Source organism: Cydia pomonella, chromosome 9, assembly GCF_033807575.1.
Source record: "Cydia pomonella isolate Wapato2018A chromosome 9, ilCydPomo1, whole genome shotgun sequence".
Taxonomy (NCBI): Eukaryota; Metazoa; Arthropoda; class Insecta; order Lepidoptera; family Tortricidae; genus Cydia; species Cydia pomonella.
The window spans coordinates 3,267,935-3,281,409 of NC_084711.1; the positions used below are offsets into that span (position 1 = coordinate 3,267,935).

The window sequence follows — 13,475 nt, forward strand, 5'->3', positions numbered from 1 at the left end:
ATCAATCATCATTTATTGCTCCATGGTAAAAATCAAAAGTTGTTACAGTATTTATGCAAGCATCTCATGATGGACCCTAAAAGGGTATGACAAACTTTTCCTTAAACTAAGATATATAAACTATTTACATATGTCATGCAATTAAGCTCAAAGGTAGCATCGTATTCAATGATATAACTAAATAAAACAAAGTATGTTACATAATAATGGCATCTGCGAAGAAATCTTTAATAGAGTAATACACTTTTATCACGTGTTATACGCGTATTCTCGTCACTTATCACAAGAGATTTATTTCTCGAGTTCTCGAGGCATTGAGTTTTTTTCTCGTCTCGACGAAGGACAAATTTCTCGAGCAGAAACCCTAATCTTAAAGTTCTAATGTGGGCGTATATTAAATTGGGCAAGGGCATGTCATATCTAACTTTCATTTAGGTATTTTCTGTTGTATATCGTTACCCTGCTCACCGTAACAGAATAATATACTATAGAAGTGTATGGTTAGACATATATAGCGTGTATGCTAGGATGGAATGGCCGTTCCTCAGTCGGGTAAATAGTCAAGTTTTCAAGTTTGACCGTGGATCTGGGAGCGTGGGCTTATCGGTCGATCGTGCGCCGAATAACGCAACCTAATTGGCTCTTACGAAATTCGGAATTCTGAGATACGTGCTTTCATAGACAGAATTTGAGCTCTTTCTAAGATATAATACATCTGAGATCACTTAACAATAAGCTAGTTAATAAGCAACAATATATTGTTTACGAATTGAATTGGATATGATATATATGTGTATGAAAATAGATGATAAATAAATATTATTGGACATTCTTACACAGATTGACTAAGTCCCACAGTAACCTCAAGAAGGCTTGTGTTGTGGGTACTCAGACAACGATATAGTATTATATAATATACAGATACATAAATACATAGAGACACCCAAGACTTAGGACCAAATATCTGTGCTCATCACAGAAATAAATACCCTTACCAGGATTCGAACCCAGGACCATCGGCGTCATAGGCATGGTTACTACCCACTAAACCTCACCGAACGTCAAAATAAACACTATATATAGTTAGTAAAACGTGCAATTCTTTGATAATACGCATCATACGTATCAGTATTGCGATACAACGAGGAAATGCCGCCAGCATCCTTGGTACAATGCCTCAAGGGCCTATTTTAGTTATAAGCTAGTCATAGTAATCATCTGTATATCCATTATGTATATTGTTATTCTTTGACCAAAGAAATAGCATACTAAAATATACTCTATCACTAATTACTTACATACGAAAATCAAAAGATATTATTAGAATATCATTATATCATCATCATCATCATCATTTTTGGCCTCCAGTCGCCCACTGCTGAGCATAGGCCTCTTTTGGTGTACGCCACTAATCCCGGTCCTGGGCTAGTCGCATCCAAAAGTGTCCCGCGATTTTTCGAATGTCATCCACCCAACGAGCCAACGGGCGCCAGGCGCTTCTTTCATCCGAAAGCGGCCACCAATCTGACAACATTTTGCCCCACCTGCCATCACATATATCATATCACTAAATGCCATTTCTTATCAATGACTTATCAATAATTTTTCGGAAGTAAAACAAAAGTGTGATAATTGTTGCCATGAGCAATAAAAGAAAAATCCACTCAACCACGAAAATTCATCATATCCTCCCATAAATTCCTAATAAGACTCCTTCCTAATGCCTTATGAAAACCGATAACGCCAATAGGTTTTCGGTTACGTGAAAATCAATTTTCCATTTAAGGCCCTCTCCTTCACAATCCAAACCCAAAATATACTTTTTCCTTTAAATTGTAACGTCTCTTACGTCCTTTTGGCAAACGAAGGCAAAACCTTTATGCTAATATTGGTAAATTCGAGCATAGAGAAATAAGTAACACAGAGTGCTCACTCATCTAGCATCGAGTAGTACTGCTACTTGACACTAGATGTCTCAAGTGTCGCGATTGACGAAAATTGTATTGCTCAACAATTTACAACTAATATTACAAGCAGAAGGAGTTAAAAACAGGTTAAAAATACTTTTGGACCCGGGTATGTCCTTAAACTACGTCCACAAGAGAGGTATGGGCATTGTGAATGTCATCTCGCTCTGTGTGGTAGGGCACAGCACAGCGGATGTCATTCCAGATCTAGAACAGAGCCTAACTGGGGAAGTACCTCCACCTTACAGAAAATCGCAGCCAAATAACACTAGACCCTACTCATAGTGTTGTGTTCCTGCCGGTGAGTAAAGTTGCCAGAGCTCAACGAGGGGTGGGAGGGGGTTAGGGTCGGCAACGCGCATGTAACTCCTCTAGAGTTGCAGGCGTACATAGGCTACGGATACTGCTTACCATCAGGCAGGCCGTATGCTTTTTTGCCACCGACGTAGTATAAAAAAAATAGAGTTCCGAATAATCTGGTTATAATATTAGCTGAAAATAGTTGAGCATTAAACTTTTCGTATGTCGCAACATCTATTGTCAAGTAGCAGTACTGATAATTTCGCTACTCGATATTAATAATAAGCGTTTTGGTACCAAAACTGATGCATGGAGTGAGCAATCTGTTACTTATTTCTCTATGATTTGAGGATGGAATATCATGTATACTTTAAGGTGATAGCGTTGGTTTGACCCAGTTCCTAGAGTGTTTTGTTGAGGAAAACCAATTTAATAATACAAAGTTATAGATTATGTACGGCGTAGATAAACTTAGATTTTCATCGGTTTGTGGGAGTTTCACTGATAGTTAATAATTCTTCATATGAAATTAAGGAAAGTTATATTTCATGGTACCTACTATTTGGTCCGTTACTTTACTACTTATAATAGTAGATAGTGTGGAATTGTAGATAGTAGATACGTACAAAAATATATAATATCTGGGAGACAGAGCTTTGCTCCGAGAACATATAGAAACTCAAAAAATGCGCGTTTTCCCAGAGGTAAGATCTAGCTACATAGATTTTTCACTCCCGATAACCCCCATATAGTAATCGAAATCGTTAGAGTTAGAGCCGTTTCCGAGATCTCCGAATATATAATATATACAAGAATTGCTCGTTTAAAGTTATAACATATATATTTTAGATATTAGTCACATCATGTTAAATTAATTATGATTGTTAAACATTCGTTACCATTTTTTTTTGTATCCACTATCGACACTCGACAATCGTCACAAGTTATCTTATAAACCCCTTATCCAGACTTCTCCCCATTTTCAATCTTATTTTTCACATTGAGTGCAAAGTTGTTATTCGTCTTAACGGCCACAGTAGAACCTCAAATAACCGAACTAATCGGTACTAAGGTAAGTTCGGATAATCGGAATGTGGGTTTGTTTGGACGAGATTAAACAAAATCAACTCCCTTTTACATAAAAACAGTGCCGTATATTAAAATTCGACGTACTTATAACGTTAAAATAAATAACACTTGAACAAAACTACGAATAAAGTATGGTTTTTCGGACAATCGTGGTTCGGATAACCGACGTTTTCCTGTACTTACACAATTAAATAAAAAAATATTATAGGACATTATTATACAAATTGACTAAGTCCCACAGTAAGCTCAATAAGGCTTGTGTTGAGGGTAGTTAGACAACGATATATATAATAAGTATATAAATAATTGTAAATACTTAAATACATAGAAAAGGGACAGGAACAAATATTCATGCTCATCACACGAATAAATGCCCTTACCAGGATTGGAACCCGGGACCATTGGCTTCATAGGCAGCGTCACTACCCACTATTAGGCCAGACGGGTCGTCTAAGCAATTAGGTAGGTAAATAATAAATAAGATACTAAATAGGTAAAGAGTTCCTAAAACCTCTAAATTAGACTAAGGGCCTCGAAAAACATAATAAACCTCCTTAAACGCTTTCAACCTAGACTTCTACTAAGCACTAAGTTACGAAGACATAACCCATCAAATCTACATACCAGCAGACGGAACTATTTAGCCTAGGTTCTAAAACATCTTATAAGCCATTGTTTTCCCTAACAAGTTATGACTTTTTAATTCTAAAACAGCCGCTATCCTGCTTTCTTGAAAGGTCGTAATCTTGGTATAAAATGACTGGTTACTTACGACGTATACGCATGGAGACCATACAATTTGCCATGAGAAATTGTCGGTTCCATGTAGTGTAGGTAACACTCACGTGCTGGGATGTTCACACTCGTGTACTTGGTTGTACTGTTTATAGCTTGATGCATACGATGTTAGAAGTTAGGTACTTGCAAATTTTCCCGGTAGATAACATACGTTGACTTTTTTGCACATAAGTCTAGATGATGACCACTAAGCTCAAATGGGACTGGGCTGAACATGACTGCCGCATGCACCCGGAAAGGTGGGCCAAAATTGTTACTGAGTGGGACCCACGGAACACCATAGATGGTGCAGGACGGGGTGCAGGCAGACCGAAACGACTGCGTTGGCGGGACGACTTGGACGCATTGTATCCAAAATGGTGGGAAAATGCCAATGCGAATAAAAATGAAAATGTCGAGTGGAGAAAACGAGGGAAGGCCTTTCCCCAGCAGTGGGACACTAAGGAAGACTAACAAAAAAGTCTAGGTGCCTTCTTCTTCTTCGGCCTCTCACTGCCATTCGCTCCGGTCTTCAGCATAGAGTTTCTGCGAGCTGTAATTAAACTTAGCAGCCAATAACGGTATCACTTAGGAAAAATTAAAACTTGTGAGTTTCGAGTCTAGTTACGAACATAGAGTATGCCCTTTGTTCGTAATTGGATGACAATTAACAGAGTCGGACCCGGGTACGTCCTTAAACTACGTCCAAAAGAGAGGTATGGGCATTGTGAATGTCATCTCGCTTTGTGTGGTAGGGCACAGTACAGCGGATGTTATCCCAGATTTAGAGCAGAGCCCAACTGGGGGAGTACCTCCACCTTACAGAAAACGGCAGCCGAATAACACTAGACCCTACTCATAGTGTTGTGTTCCTGCCGATGAGTAAGGTTGCCAGAGCTCAACGAGGGGAGGGGTTTAGGGTCGGCAACGCGCATGTAACTTCTCTGGAGTTGCAGGCGTACATAGGCTACGGAAACTGCTTACCATAATGGCGGGCCGTATGCTTGTTTACCACCGACGTAGTATAAAAAAAAGACCCTAACATCGAAAATCGAAATATCGTTATCTTTTGCTCTGTCAGTCTTGCATATTCGAGCGATAGAGGGGCAAAAAACCTTTCTATTTTCGATGTTTTTCGTTATGGCCTCAGTACTCATCTCGTCCTAAAACCTACTCCTTAAATATGATAGCTAATGCTAAATCTCAATTACATCTCGGCTGTAGGAATCGATGCAAAAAGTCACCGTGAACGACTTTTTGACTAAAATCGACTGTGTCACGTCTCAATAGATACGATTCGATTCGCTTAGTCATCTAAATGAGCTATCGAAATAGAAAGGTGCTTGATACTGTCAATTTCTTTATTTGGCTACAATGGCGTTAATGATACTACGGTGTCGTTCAAGCTCGAGGTTTTTTTAATGGAAATCGGTCAGTAGTTTTGGAACGCTTTTAAAGGATGACTCACGATAGAACGGTCCGCGTCCGGGCCGAGGCAACCGACACTTCATTTTCTATGACAGGTGATCGGCGATCACGTGATGCTTTCTGTAGAAAACGAAGTGGCTCCGGCCCGAATCCGGGTCGTTCTAACGTCAGTCATCCTTAAGTCTAGGTCTCCAGGAAATAGGATATATAGTATCTAAGGTATCTTAAGAGGGGTCTCCCGCAAAATTTGCAGTTTTTATTTTGAATTTTTAAACATTTTAATAAAAGGCAAATGCATTGAAAAAAATCACACGGAAACTAGAGTATATTTCCGTGGGCAAACTTCAAGTAAAACCTTAAAAAGTTATATTTGACTCGATAGAAAAAAATCATGAAACCATGTCTAATTTTAATTTATAGCAGTTGAATTTCAGTATATCGCGTTTTTTTTTTTATTACTATAATTTGTTCCTTAATCAGTAATCAGTATTATTAAGTATACTAATAGTTTATAATCTGGACAAATACGTAGGATCTTATTTATGCCAGAATTGATACTTGTGGAACTGAGAATGACAGCTGAAAATTCGAAAGTACTGCGACATTTGGGAGAGTTCAACGACTTCTAAACAGACGAAACCTCTTGTTCCTTGTAAGATTCCATAATTTCCAAACCGTACTATTCCCGGTACCGTAACAGCCTGCCAGCAAGTCTAGGGTACCGTAGAGTACCCTGATATTTTCGTAATGGCCGCCCTGCGCGCCCGCGGCACGCGCATCGAACGGACAATTTTCAATGTCTGCGTTAGTGTTGTTCCAAAATATAATGTTTGGGTATCTACAACTAGGATTATGGAGATGCGATGCACTGCGAGTGATTTATAGTACATTGTGCAACGAGGGGGGTAAGTGGAATTAAAGATCCGAGTTTGCAATATTACCCCCGGAGTTACACACAAGGTTTCTCATCACACTTGCGAAGAAAAAACGGTCTTAAATACGGTGACTTATCATACATTCGTCCGCCATTTAGGATTTTTTTACAGGCTAGGCATCGAAGGCACAGACCTATTCGGCATACAGCCACGATTGAAAATTATGTAAAAATATTTCAAACGGCAGGTAAATTAATCAAAAGAAATAATTTTAAACATAAACAAAAATATTAAATTATAAACGTCAGTATTCTAAAAGTAAAACTCATTTATGCTACTTGGTTTGTACGAATAAGTGACATAATAATTAAAAAATGCTATAACTCCCTAGGGAGCTTTTTCACAATCTATAACTCCCACGGGAACAATAGAGGCCTTTGTCCTTCAGTACACCTAGATGAAATAAGGTCTTTTTCGAAAAAGTGTGATGAAAATACATTTTTTTCTACTAGTCGGCTGTAATGGTTGAATTAAGATTTCGTATACCAAACTATAATTGCGTACTTTCATGTCTGGGCTCCCGGAAACTCACCTGTGATTAATTTCGATACGCTGTAGTCAACTATAAAAAAAATTACCAATCACGTGCCGCCTAGCTTTCATAGAAAATACTAAACGGGCGCGGGACACGGGATCGCGCGGAGTCGGGTGTTTTTGTATTTTGTATTACTTTTTTTACATTTTTTTTAATTATTTAGGCTTTATAATTATTAAAATATTATATACAATAGTGATATAATCAATTACTCAGCAAGCTTCGTTGCCTAAACAGCGGTACTCGGCCGAACAGCTCATTATTGTATAAAATACTATTCTAGGTACCTACATGCAAAAGAATTCCCGTGATTAAGTACTTTAATATTTAATGCAACCCTTAGATTTCTATTCATCAATAGTCAAGTTAATTCTTGTTCACTTTCCGTGCATACCGCATATCATTCGGTACCTACCTAGTACTACCTACTTGACGGCCTAGCGCCAACATCGAAAAATCGAAAATCGTTTTTTGCTTCTCTATCGCTCGAATATGCAAGAGAGATAGAGACGCAAATAACTATTTTTTAATTTTTCGATGTCGAGTGTAGGCCGCTCATCATATAATACCTCATGCTCAGTAAATTGCATATCTTTGTACCTGCAATTTGCATAGTTTTTGATAGATTATGGGAAATATTGTGGAGAATGTATGGGAAAATATTTATACACACGATCGATTGGTGCATTGCATGTGACCTAAAGGTCTCTTGAACTTTGTAGAGCGTGGAATTTCAAAACAAAAAAGAATATGAAGCAGAAATAAATAGGTATAGTTCGTGTCATTCACGATGACGCGCAGGTTAGTCAAATCTAACATTTAATAACAAGGCAATATGAGTTAAGGCAAGCGTCTTAAGAAGTAGACATATTTATTGTCTATGTGCATAGAACAGTTACATTTATGGAGTGAAATACATAGTTGGTGTTTATAAAATTAAATATTATACCAAAGAGTTCTATATACAGTCCATTGCCGTCATAAATATCTGAACACACCTCTATTGTAAAGACGTTAAAGGGTTCGTTCAGATATTTAAAAGCACCTTGTTCGCTACAATATATGTACAGGTGGTCTTATTTTTAACGTTACAATATTGATTCAAATGTTCTTTCTCATGTTATATTATTATCATTTTTTCGTTACGCAAGCTACGTTCCGTTATCGGTAATAACCGCAGTTTGTCTAAAATATCAATAACTGACTATCTACGAGTGTACTTTATTTAATTACGTATAAAGTTGATTATCGCGTGTCTTAACATGAACTTTATTCAGTTGCAGTATATTCAGTGGTTATTGCATAAAATTAGCTATTCGAACGGTACTTTCAACATGGTTCTCACAAGCATCGGTGGTTCAGTGGTAGAATGCTCGCCTGCCACGCGGGCGGCCCGGGTTCGATTCCCGGCCGATGCATCCTTTTTGTTGTTAATAATGACACTTTAAATTCTATTATTGTATTAATTCCGTTTTTTTTGCTGCTTTCAGGTATGTACGTGGCTTTTATTTGGCAGCGACCGGCGAGAAGACGAGCGATTTTTCTAAGAAAAATATCTCAGTTACTATTGAGACTGACTCGCTCGCTGACAGTCAGCGATAAGTACATACATGAATATATCTTTATTATTTGGCCTAGGGATGGGCTGATCCCTTCGCTCACAGTTTTTACCAGTGCAATTAATCAACTTAGGGCACTCGCTACTCCTGTTGGGGAGTAGCGACACCACATACCTGAGCGTTCTAGGGGCAGACCTGTCACACAACTAAGGGAGTAGTTGATTGCTAGTGTCTTTCTCGCCTTCAGTAAAGGCGAAATTATCTTCTGTACAGATATATGCGTAATTGTTTTCCATCGTATTTTCTCGGAAGCTTTCGTATTTGACATGTTAGTTCAGTCATGTCAGTACTTTCTGTACCGAGACTGACTGAAATAGCAAGACACGTTCGTAAGTTTCCGTGAAAATACGATGGATAATAAATATACACTACATCTGTATCTGTATTCTCCTCCTATTTTTATATTACTATGTTGTTACCGCGCAAAAAAGTTTGGAAAACTCATTAACCTCAAAAGAGCATCCACTAATCCTTTTATAACACTTCCACATTTCGCTATTATCCCTTCAAGCCTCCAGGTAAATGAAACCGCTTAATCTTTTATCCCGTCCGTAAGTGGGTCAGTCGGCCGTAGGGACTCCGACTTGGCCAGGTTTTTGCCGTGCCCCTAGATCATTTATCTGCTAGAGCATATAAGATCATCATCATCTTCCTATCGTTGTCCCTGCTTATTATGTACCACGACTCACGGAAGCCTGGTGTCCGCTTGGCATCGTATCCCAAGAATAGGCATAGGCACTATTTAAAAATTGTTATACAAAGAAAATAGAGCGAGTTGAAGTTTTGTAAGTATGTAAAAAGTTCTACATATTCGCTCTAATTTCTTTGTCGTACAGTTTCTAGCAAAGAAAACAAAAATCAGGCATAATGATTATGTTCCTTGAATTTTCATGTTGCTTCGTTGGTTTTAAAATAAGAGCGTAAAACTTAGATTGTATGGCGGTGGCTATTAGGTTCATATAACTCGTAACTATAAAGAGCACTTTTATAACACTTCCACATTTCACCATTATCCCACAAGCCTCCAGGTTATTCCGTCCGTAAGTAGGTCAGTCGGTCGTAGGGACTCCGACTCGGCCCGGTTTTTGCCGTGCCCCCAGAGTTAACTGCCCGTGCAAAGAACATATAAAATGACACCCCGTTATGAATGTTGCAAATCATTGAAAAGAAAGGGCTGGTAAAACTGCCGCAGGGAACCCTAACTTCACCGTTGGTGCCCAACTTAGCCCAAGTTAACATAAATTTTACCAAAAAATATATATCAATATAATTCACAATACTTGGAACTGCGTAAAAGAGTTTAAAAATAAAATATTAAATATAACACTCATAAACTCTTGCGTTTTGTACACATTACAAAACGCAAGAGAGTTTTATATGTATAAAACACACACATTTTGAAAGATGTTTGTGAACTCGACTGTACAAACAAATATATGTGACCGCGTCAAAACGTCCCACTTTGTCGCTTGCCATAAGGACGAGATTTGCTTGTATCTTTATATGAATAACCTGACAACCTGTGGGACGTTTCTCCGGCCTCGGTCACATATAAGTGCATAAATGTGGTGACCCTTACGGTATGGTGCGTAGTCCACGGAAAGTGGTCTGCGCCATGCCCTGACTAACAGCCTCCCAGAAAGGCCGACATTTATTTACGATCACATAAAGTTATGTGTTTCTATCATTGCGGGGTTGTGGCGTAATTTTAAAGGGTATGCGTAGGTCGGTCATTCAGTGCGATGTTACTAACTCTATAAAACGCCGATCCCTGTAATTTTTTATTCAAAATAAAATAAAAAACGAAAATACCTGAATAGTGTTGAGAAAAAGATCTAGCTACTGTACTGATACTTACTGTTGTATAAAAAACTTAAGTAAGTCACCTGTTGTATGTAGTTGTGACGTGTTCGAATAGACAATACATGTTTAAAAGACACACACAAACAAAATAAATGTCTATTCGAACACGTCACAACTACATACAACAGTACCCCTAGTGTAAATTTTATCGACATCATAACGTGACGAACGCGTTTGCGTTAAGTCTCATTTTGTATAGTATTTTGAGTTTCCAAAACGTCCCGCTTGGCGCGCTCTTTCTAAATCCAATACAAAATGAGACTAAACGCAAACGCGTACGTCACGTTTCAAAATCGAATTTATTTACACTAGGGGTACTGGTGACTTACTTAAATTTTTTACGTATATCTTTGTTTGTTTCTGTTCAACTTGGCGCTGGCACTACCGTGCCCACAGATAAATTGATTCTGATTTTGTCGAACATGTATTAGTAATTACACCCTTATTATGGACGTGGCAACAGTTGATGGGATGTATACCATAAATCCTATAAAATTGTGTATTATCATCAGTTCTATAACACTGGCAACATTTTACCGTAAATAAATTTTTGACGTTTCATTAATTTTAAAATATTTATACATTCAAAGTTTAACGCGCAAATCGGTAGAAATTTAAGGTAGGTAGGTAGAGACAGCAAAACTATTAGATTAGCACCCCTGAATATAAAAATGTATGCAGAAAAATAGTTTTGCTTACTGTACTACAGGTATCAGTGAAATATCAACAATAATCCAATTTTCTGAAATGTGTCATGATTGGTGGCGTTCTTTTATGCTTTTCAAACGAGCGTGTGAACTCAGAAGACGGAAACAAAATGTAAGCAAACAAGATTTCTAATATAAAGTCTTCTTTTATTGCATCTGGAACACCTACTGACATAACATTTTATTTTTTTTAATTCCGCTACCTAAAGTTTATCTGGAAGTGATCGCTTTTTAGCGATAAGACCGCCTGTTGTGTGCCTCTTCTTTATGTGTTGTATTATTTGTACTGTTTCTGCATTGAGGTGTGCAATAAAGAGTATTGTATTGTATTGTATAAAGTCTATAAATTTAGTAGTTAGTTACTTACCACGTTAACGTTGTTAACTTGCTGATTAAAAAAATATTGCTAAGCAGCATTCCTATAAGGAAAAATTAATATAGTAATTTAAGATCCAATAACACAAAAATAATATATTAATAAATACTGCCTATCAAAATGAACACGAAATAAATATCAGTAGTGTTGTACCGCGACTTCCGCGCCCATCAAATTACTAGTTACCTACTACGATTATTACGATTAATCGGATAAATTATCGACTGCGATTTTATCGATTATTACCTTTAAGCACTATTGTTTACAAACTAACAACATTAAAAGGCATTAGCTTTTAAACTTTTTGAGCGACATACTTTTTTACATTTCTTCTCACGCAACATCATAATAAAAGCAAAATGAAAGGAAGAAGGGAAGTTCATTCAAGTTTTTATCGCTCGTTAAGAAAAAAAGTAAAGTCATCTGTTATGATTGTGATTGATGACAGTTCTAATGTTAATAAGCTTAAGTTTATGAATACACCTGTTATTTTACTTCCTGACGAGACAAGATTCTTTATAAGTAGGTGTGTTTGTTATGTTTGAAGACATGACATTGATAGATGAATTAAAATTAAATAGTATGACAAGCTTCTTTTATTAACTACAAAGATAAAACGGGATTACATTGTTGCGATTCTAAATCGCCGACGATACAATCGCTTTATCTTGCAAAATAGCCCTCCAAAGCAAGGCGGTGACACAAGCCCATTCAGCCAGCTAGCCGGCCACCACGCAGAGTGGTTGACATCTAAAATTTATTAATACTAAGCAACCGGGATACACACCAGCTGCATACTTGCATAGTGCAAGGGAGCTCGCGACCGCGAGTTCAGTCTCCGTGCAACGTCCGCGGCGTTTCCACGTGTCGCTCGTATGACGTTCCATGTTTGACGATTACAAAAAACAAATGACAATCGATTCGATTACGATTGCGCAAACGACGTTCTATTTTTAAATAGTGTTTGTAAACAGTTGCAATTCGGTGATCGTTTTGCGCTCGGAAATATTTTCGCCCCTCAGTGTAAACTTAAAAATAGTGTTGTGCAGTGCTTGTGGTGTGTGGTAGTGATGTGAATTGTATTTGACAACATGTTCGGAGTTTTCATAAGACGTTGGAAGCCTAAAAGGTGGGTGTATGGTCTTGGTTAAATATTAGTTTTAGCTCAAAATAAACATCCACATGCGAGTTAGTTGACACAACTTGTTTGGTACGAGACTAATAATAGAAAGTAATAATCTTGGCCATAAAAACTTAAATTAACATGGACGGTTCAGTGCTTTAATCAGAGGGTTACTAGAGAAACGGTTTTTATCGTCGTGCCGAGCGAAACATCCGAGTTTAAACACGAATAAAACTTGTTAACGGCCGTTAACATTTCCTGCCAAAATGATAAAATCCCTAAATCATTTCCATTTCATAACACTACAAATGACGATCTTTCTTGCTATCAAATAGCCCACGTCCACCCACCGCTGGGCAATGACCTCTTGTTCTTCAAACGTAAGTAAGTGCAAATTATTCAGTAATCATTGTGTTTTGTTGTGTAGTTTGTTATCTAAAAAATATATCAAACATACTTACGTACCTTACCTATTTAATAGTTGTTACCTTGAATACGAATGGTTATTATTTTTGGTTAGAATTTCTATTATCTGTCACGTAAAATGAAATGAAAATATCGATGTTTGTTACTTGAAGGCCAGCACTAGCAATAAGTATCTTTATGACATAGTAAAATAGAAAAGGATCAATGAACGTATAACAAATCGTAAATCCAGAATCGATCGAGTTGCCAATGAGGTAACCGATTATTTCAACGATCTTATACTGGCAAGGCTAATTTACAATTTAATAACAAGTTAGCACATCACTAGAA

At 37.5% G+C, this 13,475-nt stretch overlaps 1 protein-coding gene and 1 non-coding gene across 5 annotated transcripts in view; both read left to right on the top strand.

The window, feature by feature from the left end:
• The window catches only part of LOC133521123 (uncharacterized), a 614,754-nt gene that overhangs the window by 19,113 nt on the left and 582,166 nt on the right, over positions 1-13,475 (top strand). For 2 of the 4 annotated variants that reach the window (XM_061855895.1, XM_061855898.1), the window contains exon 1: positions 11,782-12,725. The exons of 1 other annotated variant lie outside the window; for it this stretch is intronic. In XM_061855895.1, the coding sequence (XP_061711879.1) occupies positions 12,688-12,725 (38 nt within the window). In that variant the 5' untranslated portion in view covers positions 11,782-12,687. Of the gene's footprint in view, positions 1-11,781; positions 12,726-13,475 lie in introns of those variants that run through there. One more of the 4 variants, XM_061855899.1, reaches the window with a different exon arrangement.
• Trnag-gcc (transfer RNA glycine (anticodon GCC)) lies at positions 8,379-8,449 on the top strand. Its single transcript has one exon. It is a non-coding gene; the product is annotated as a tRNA-Gly (tRNA).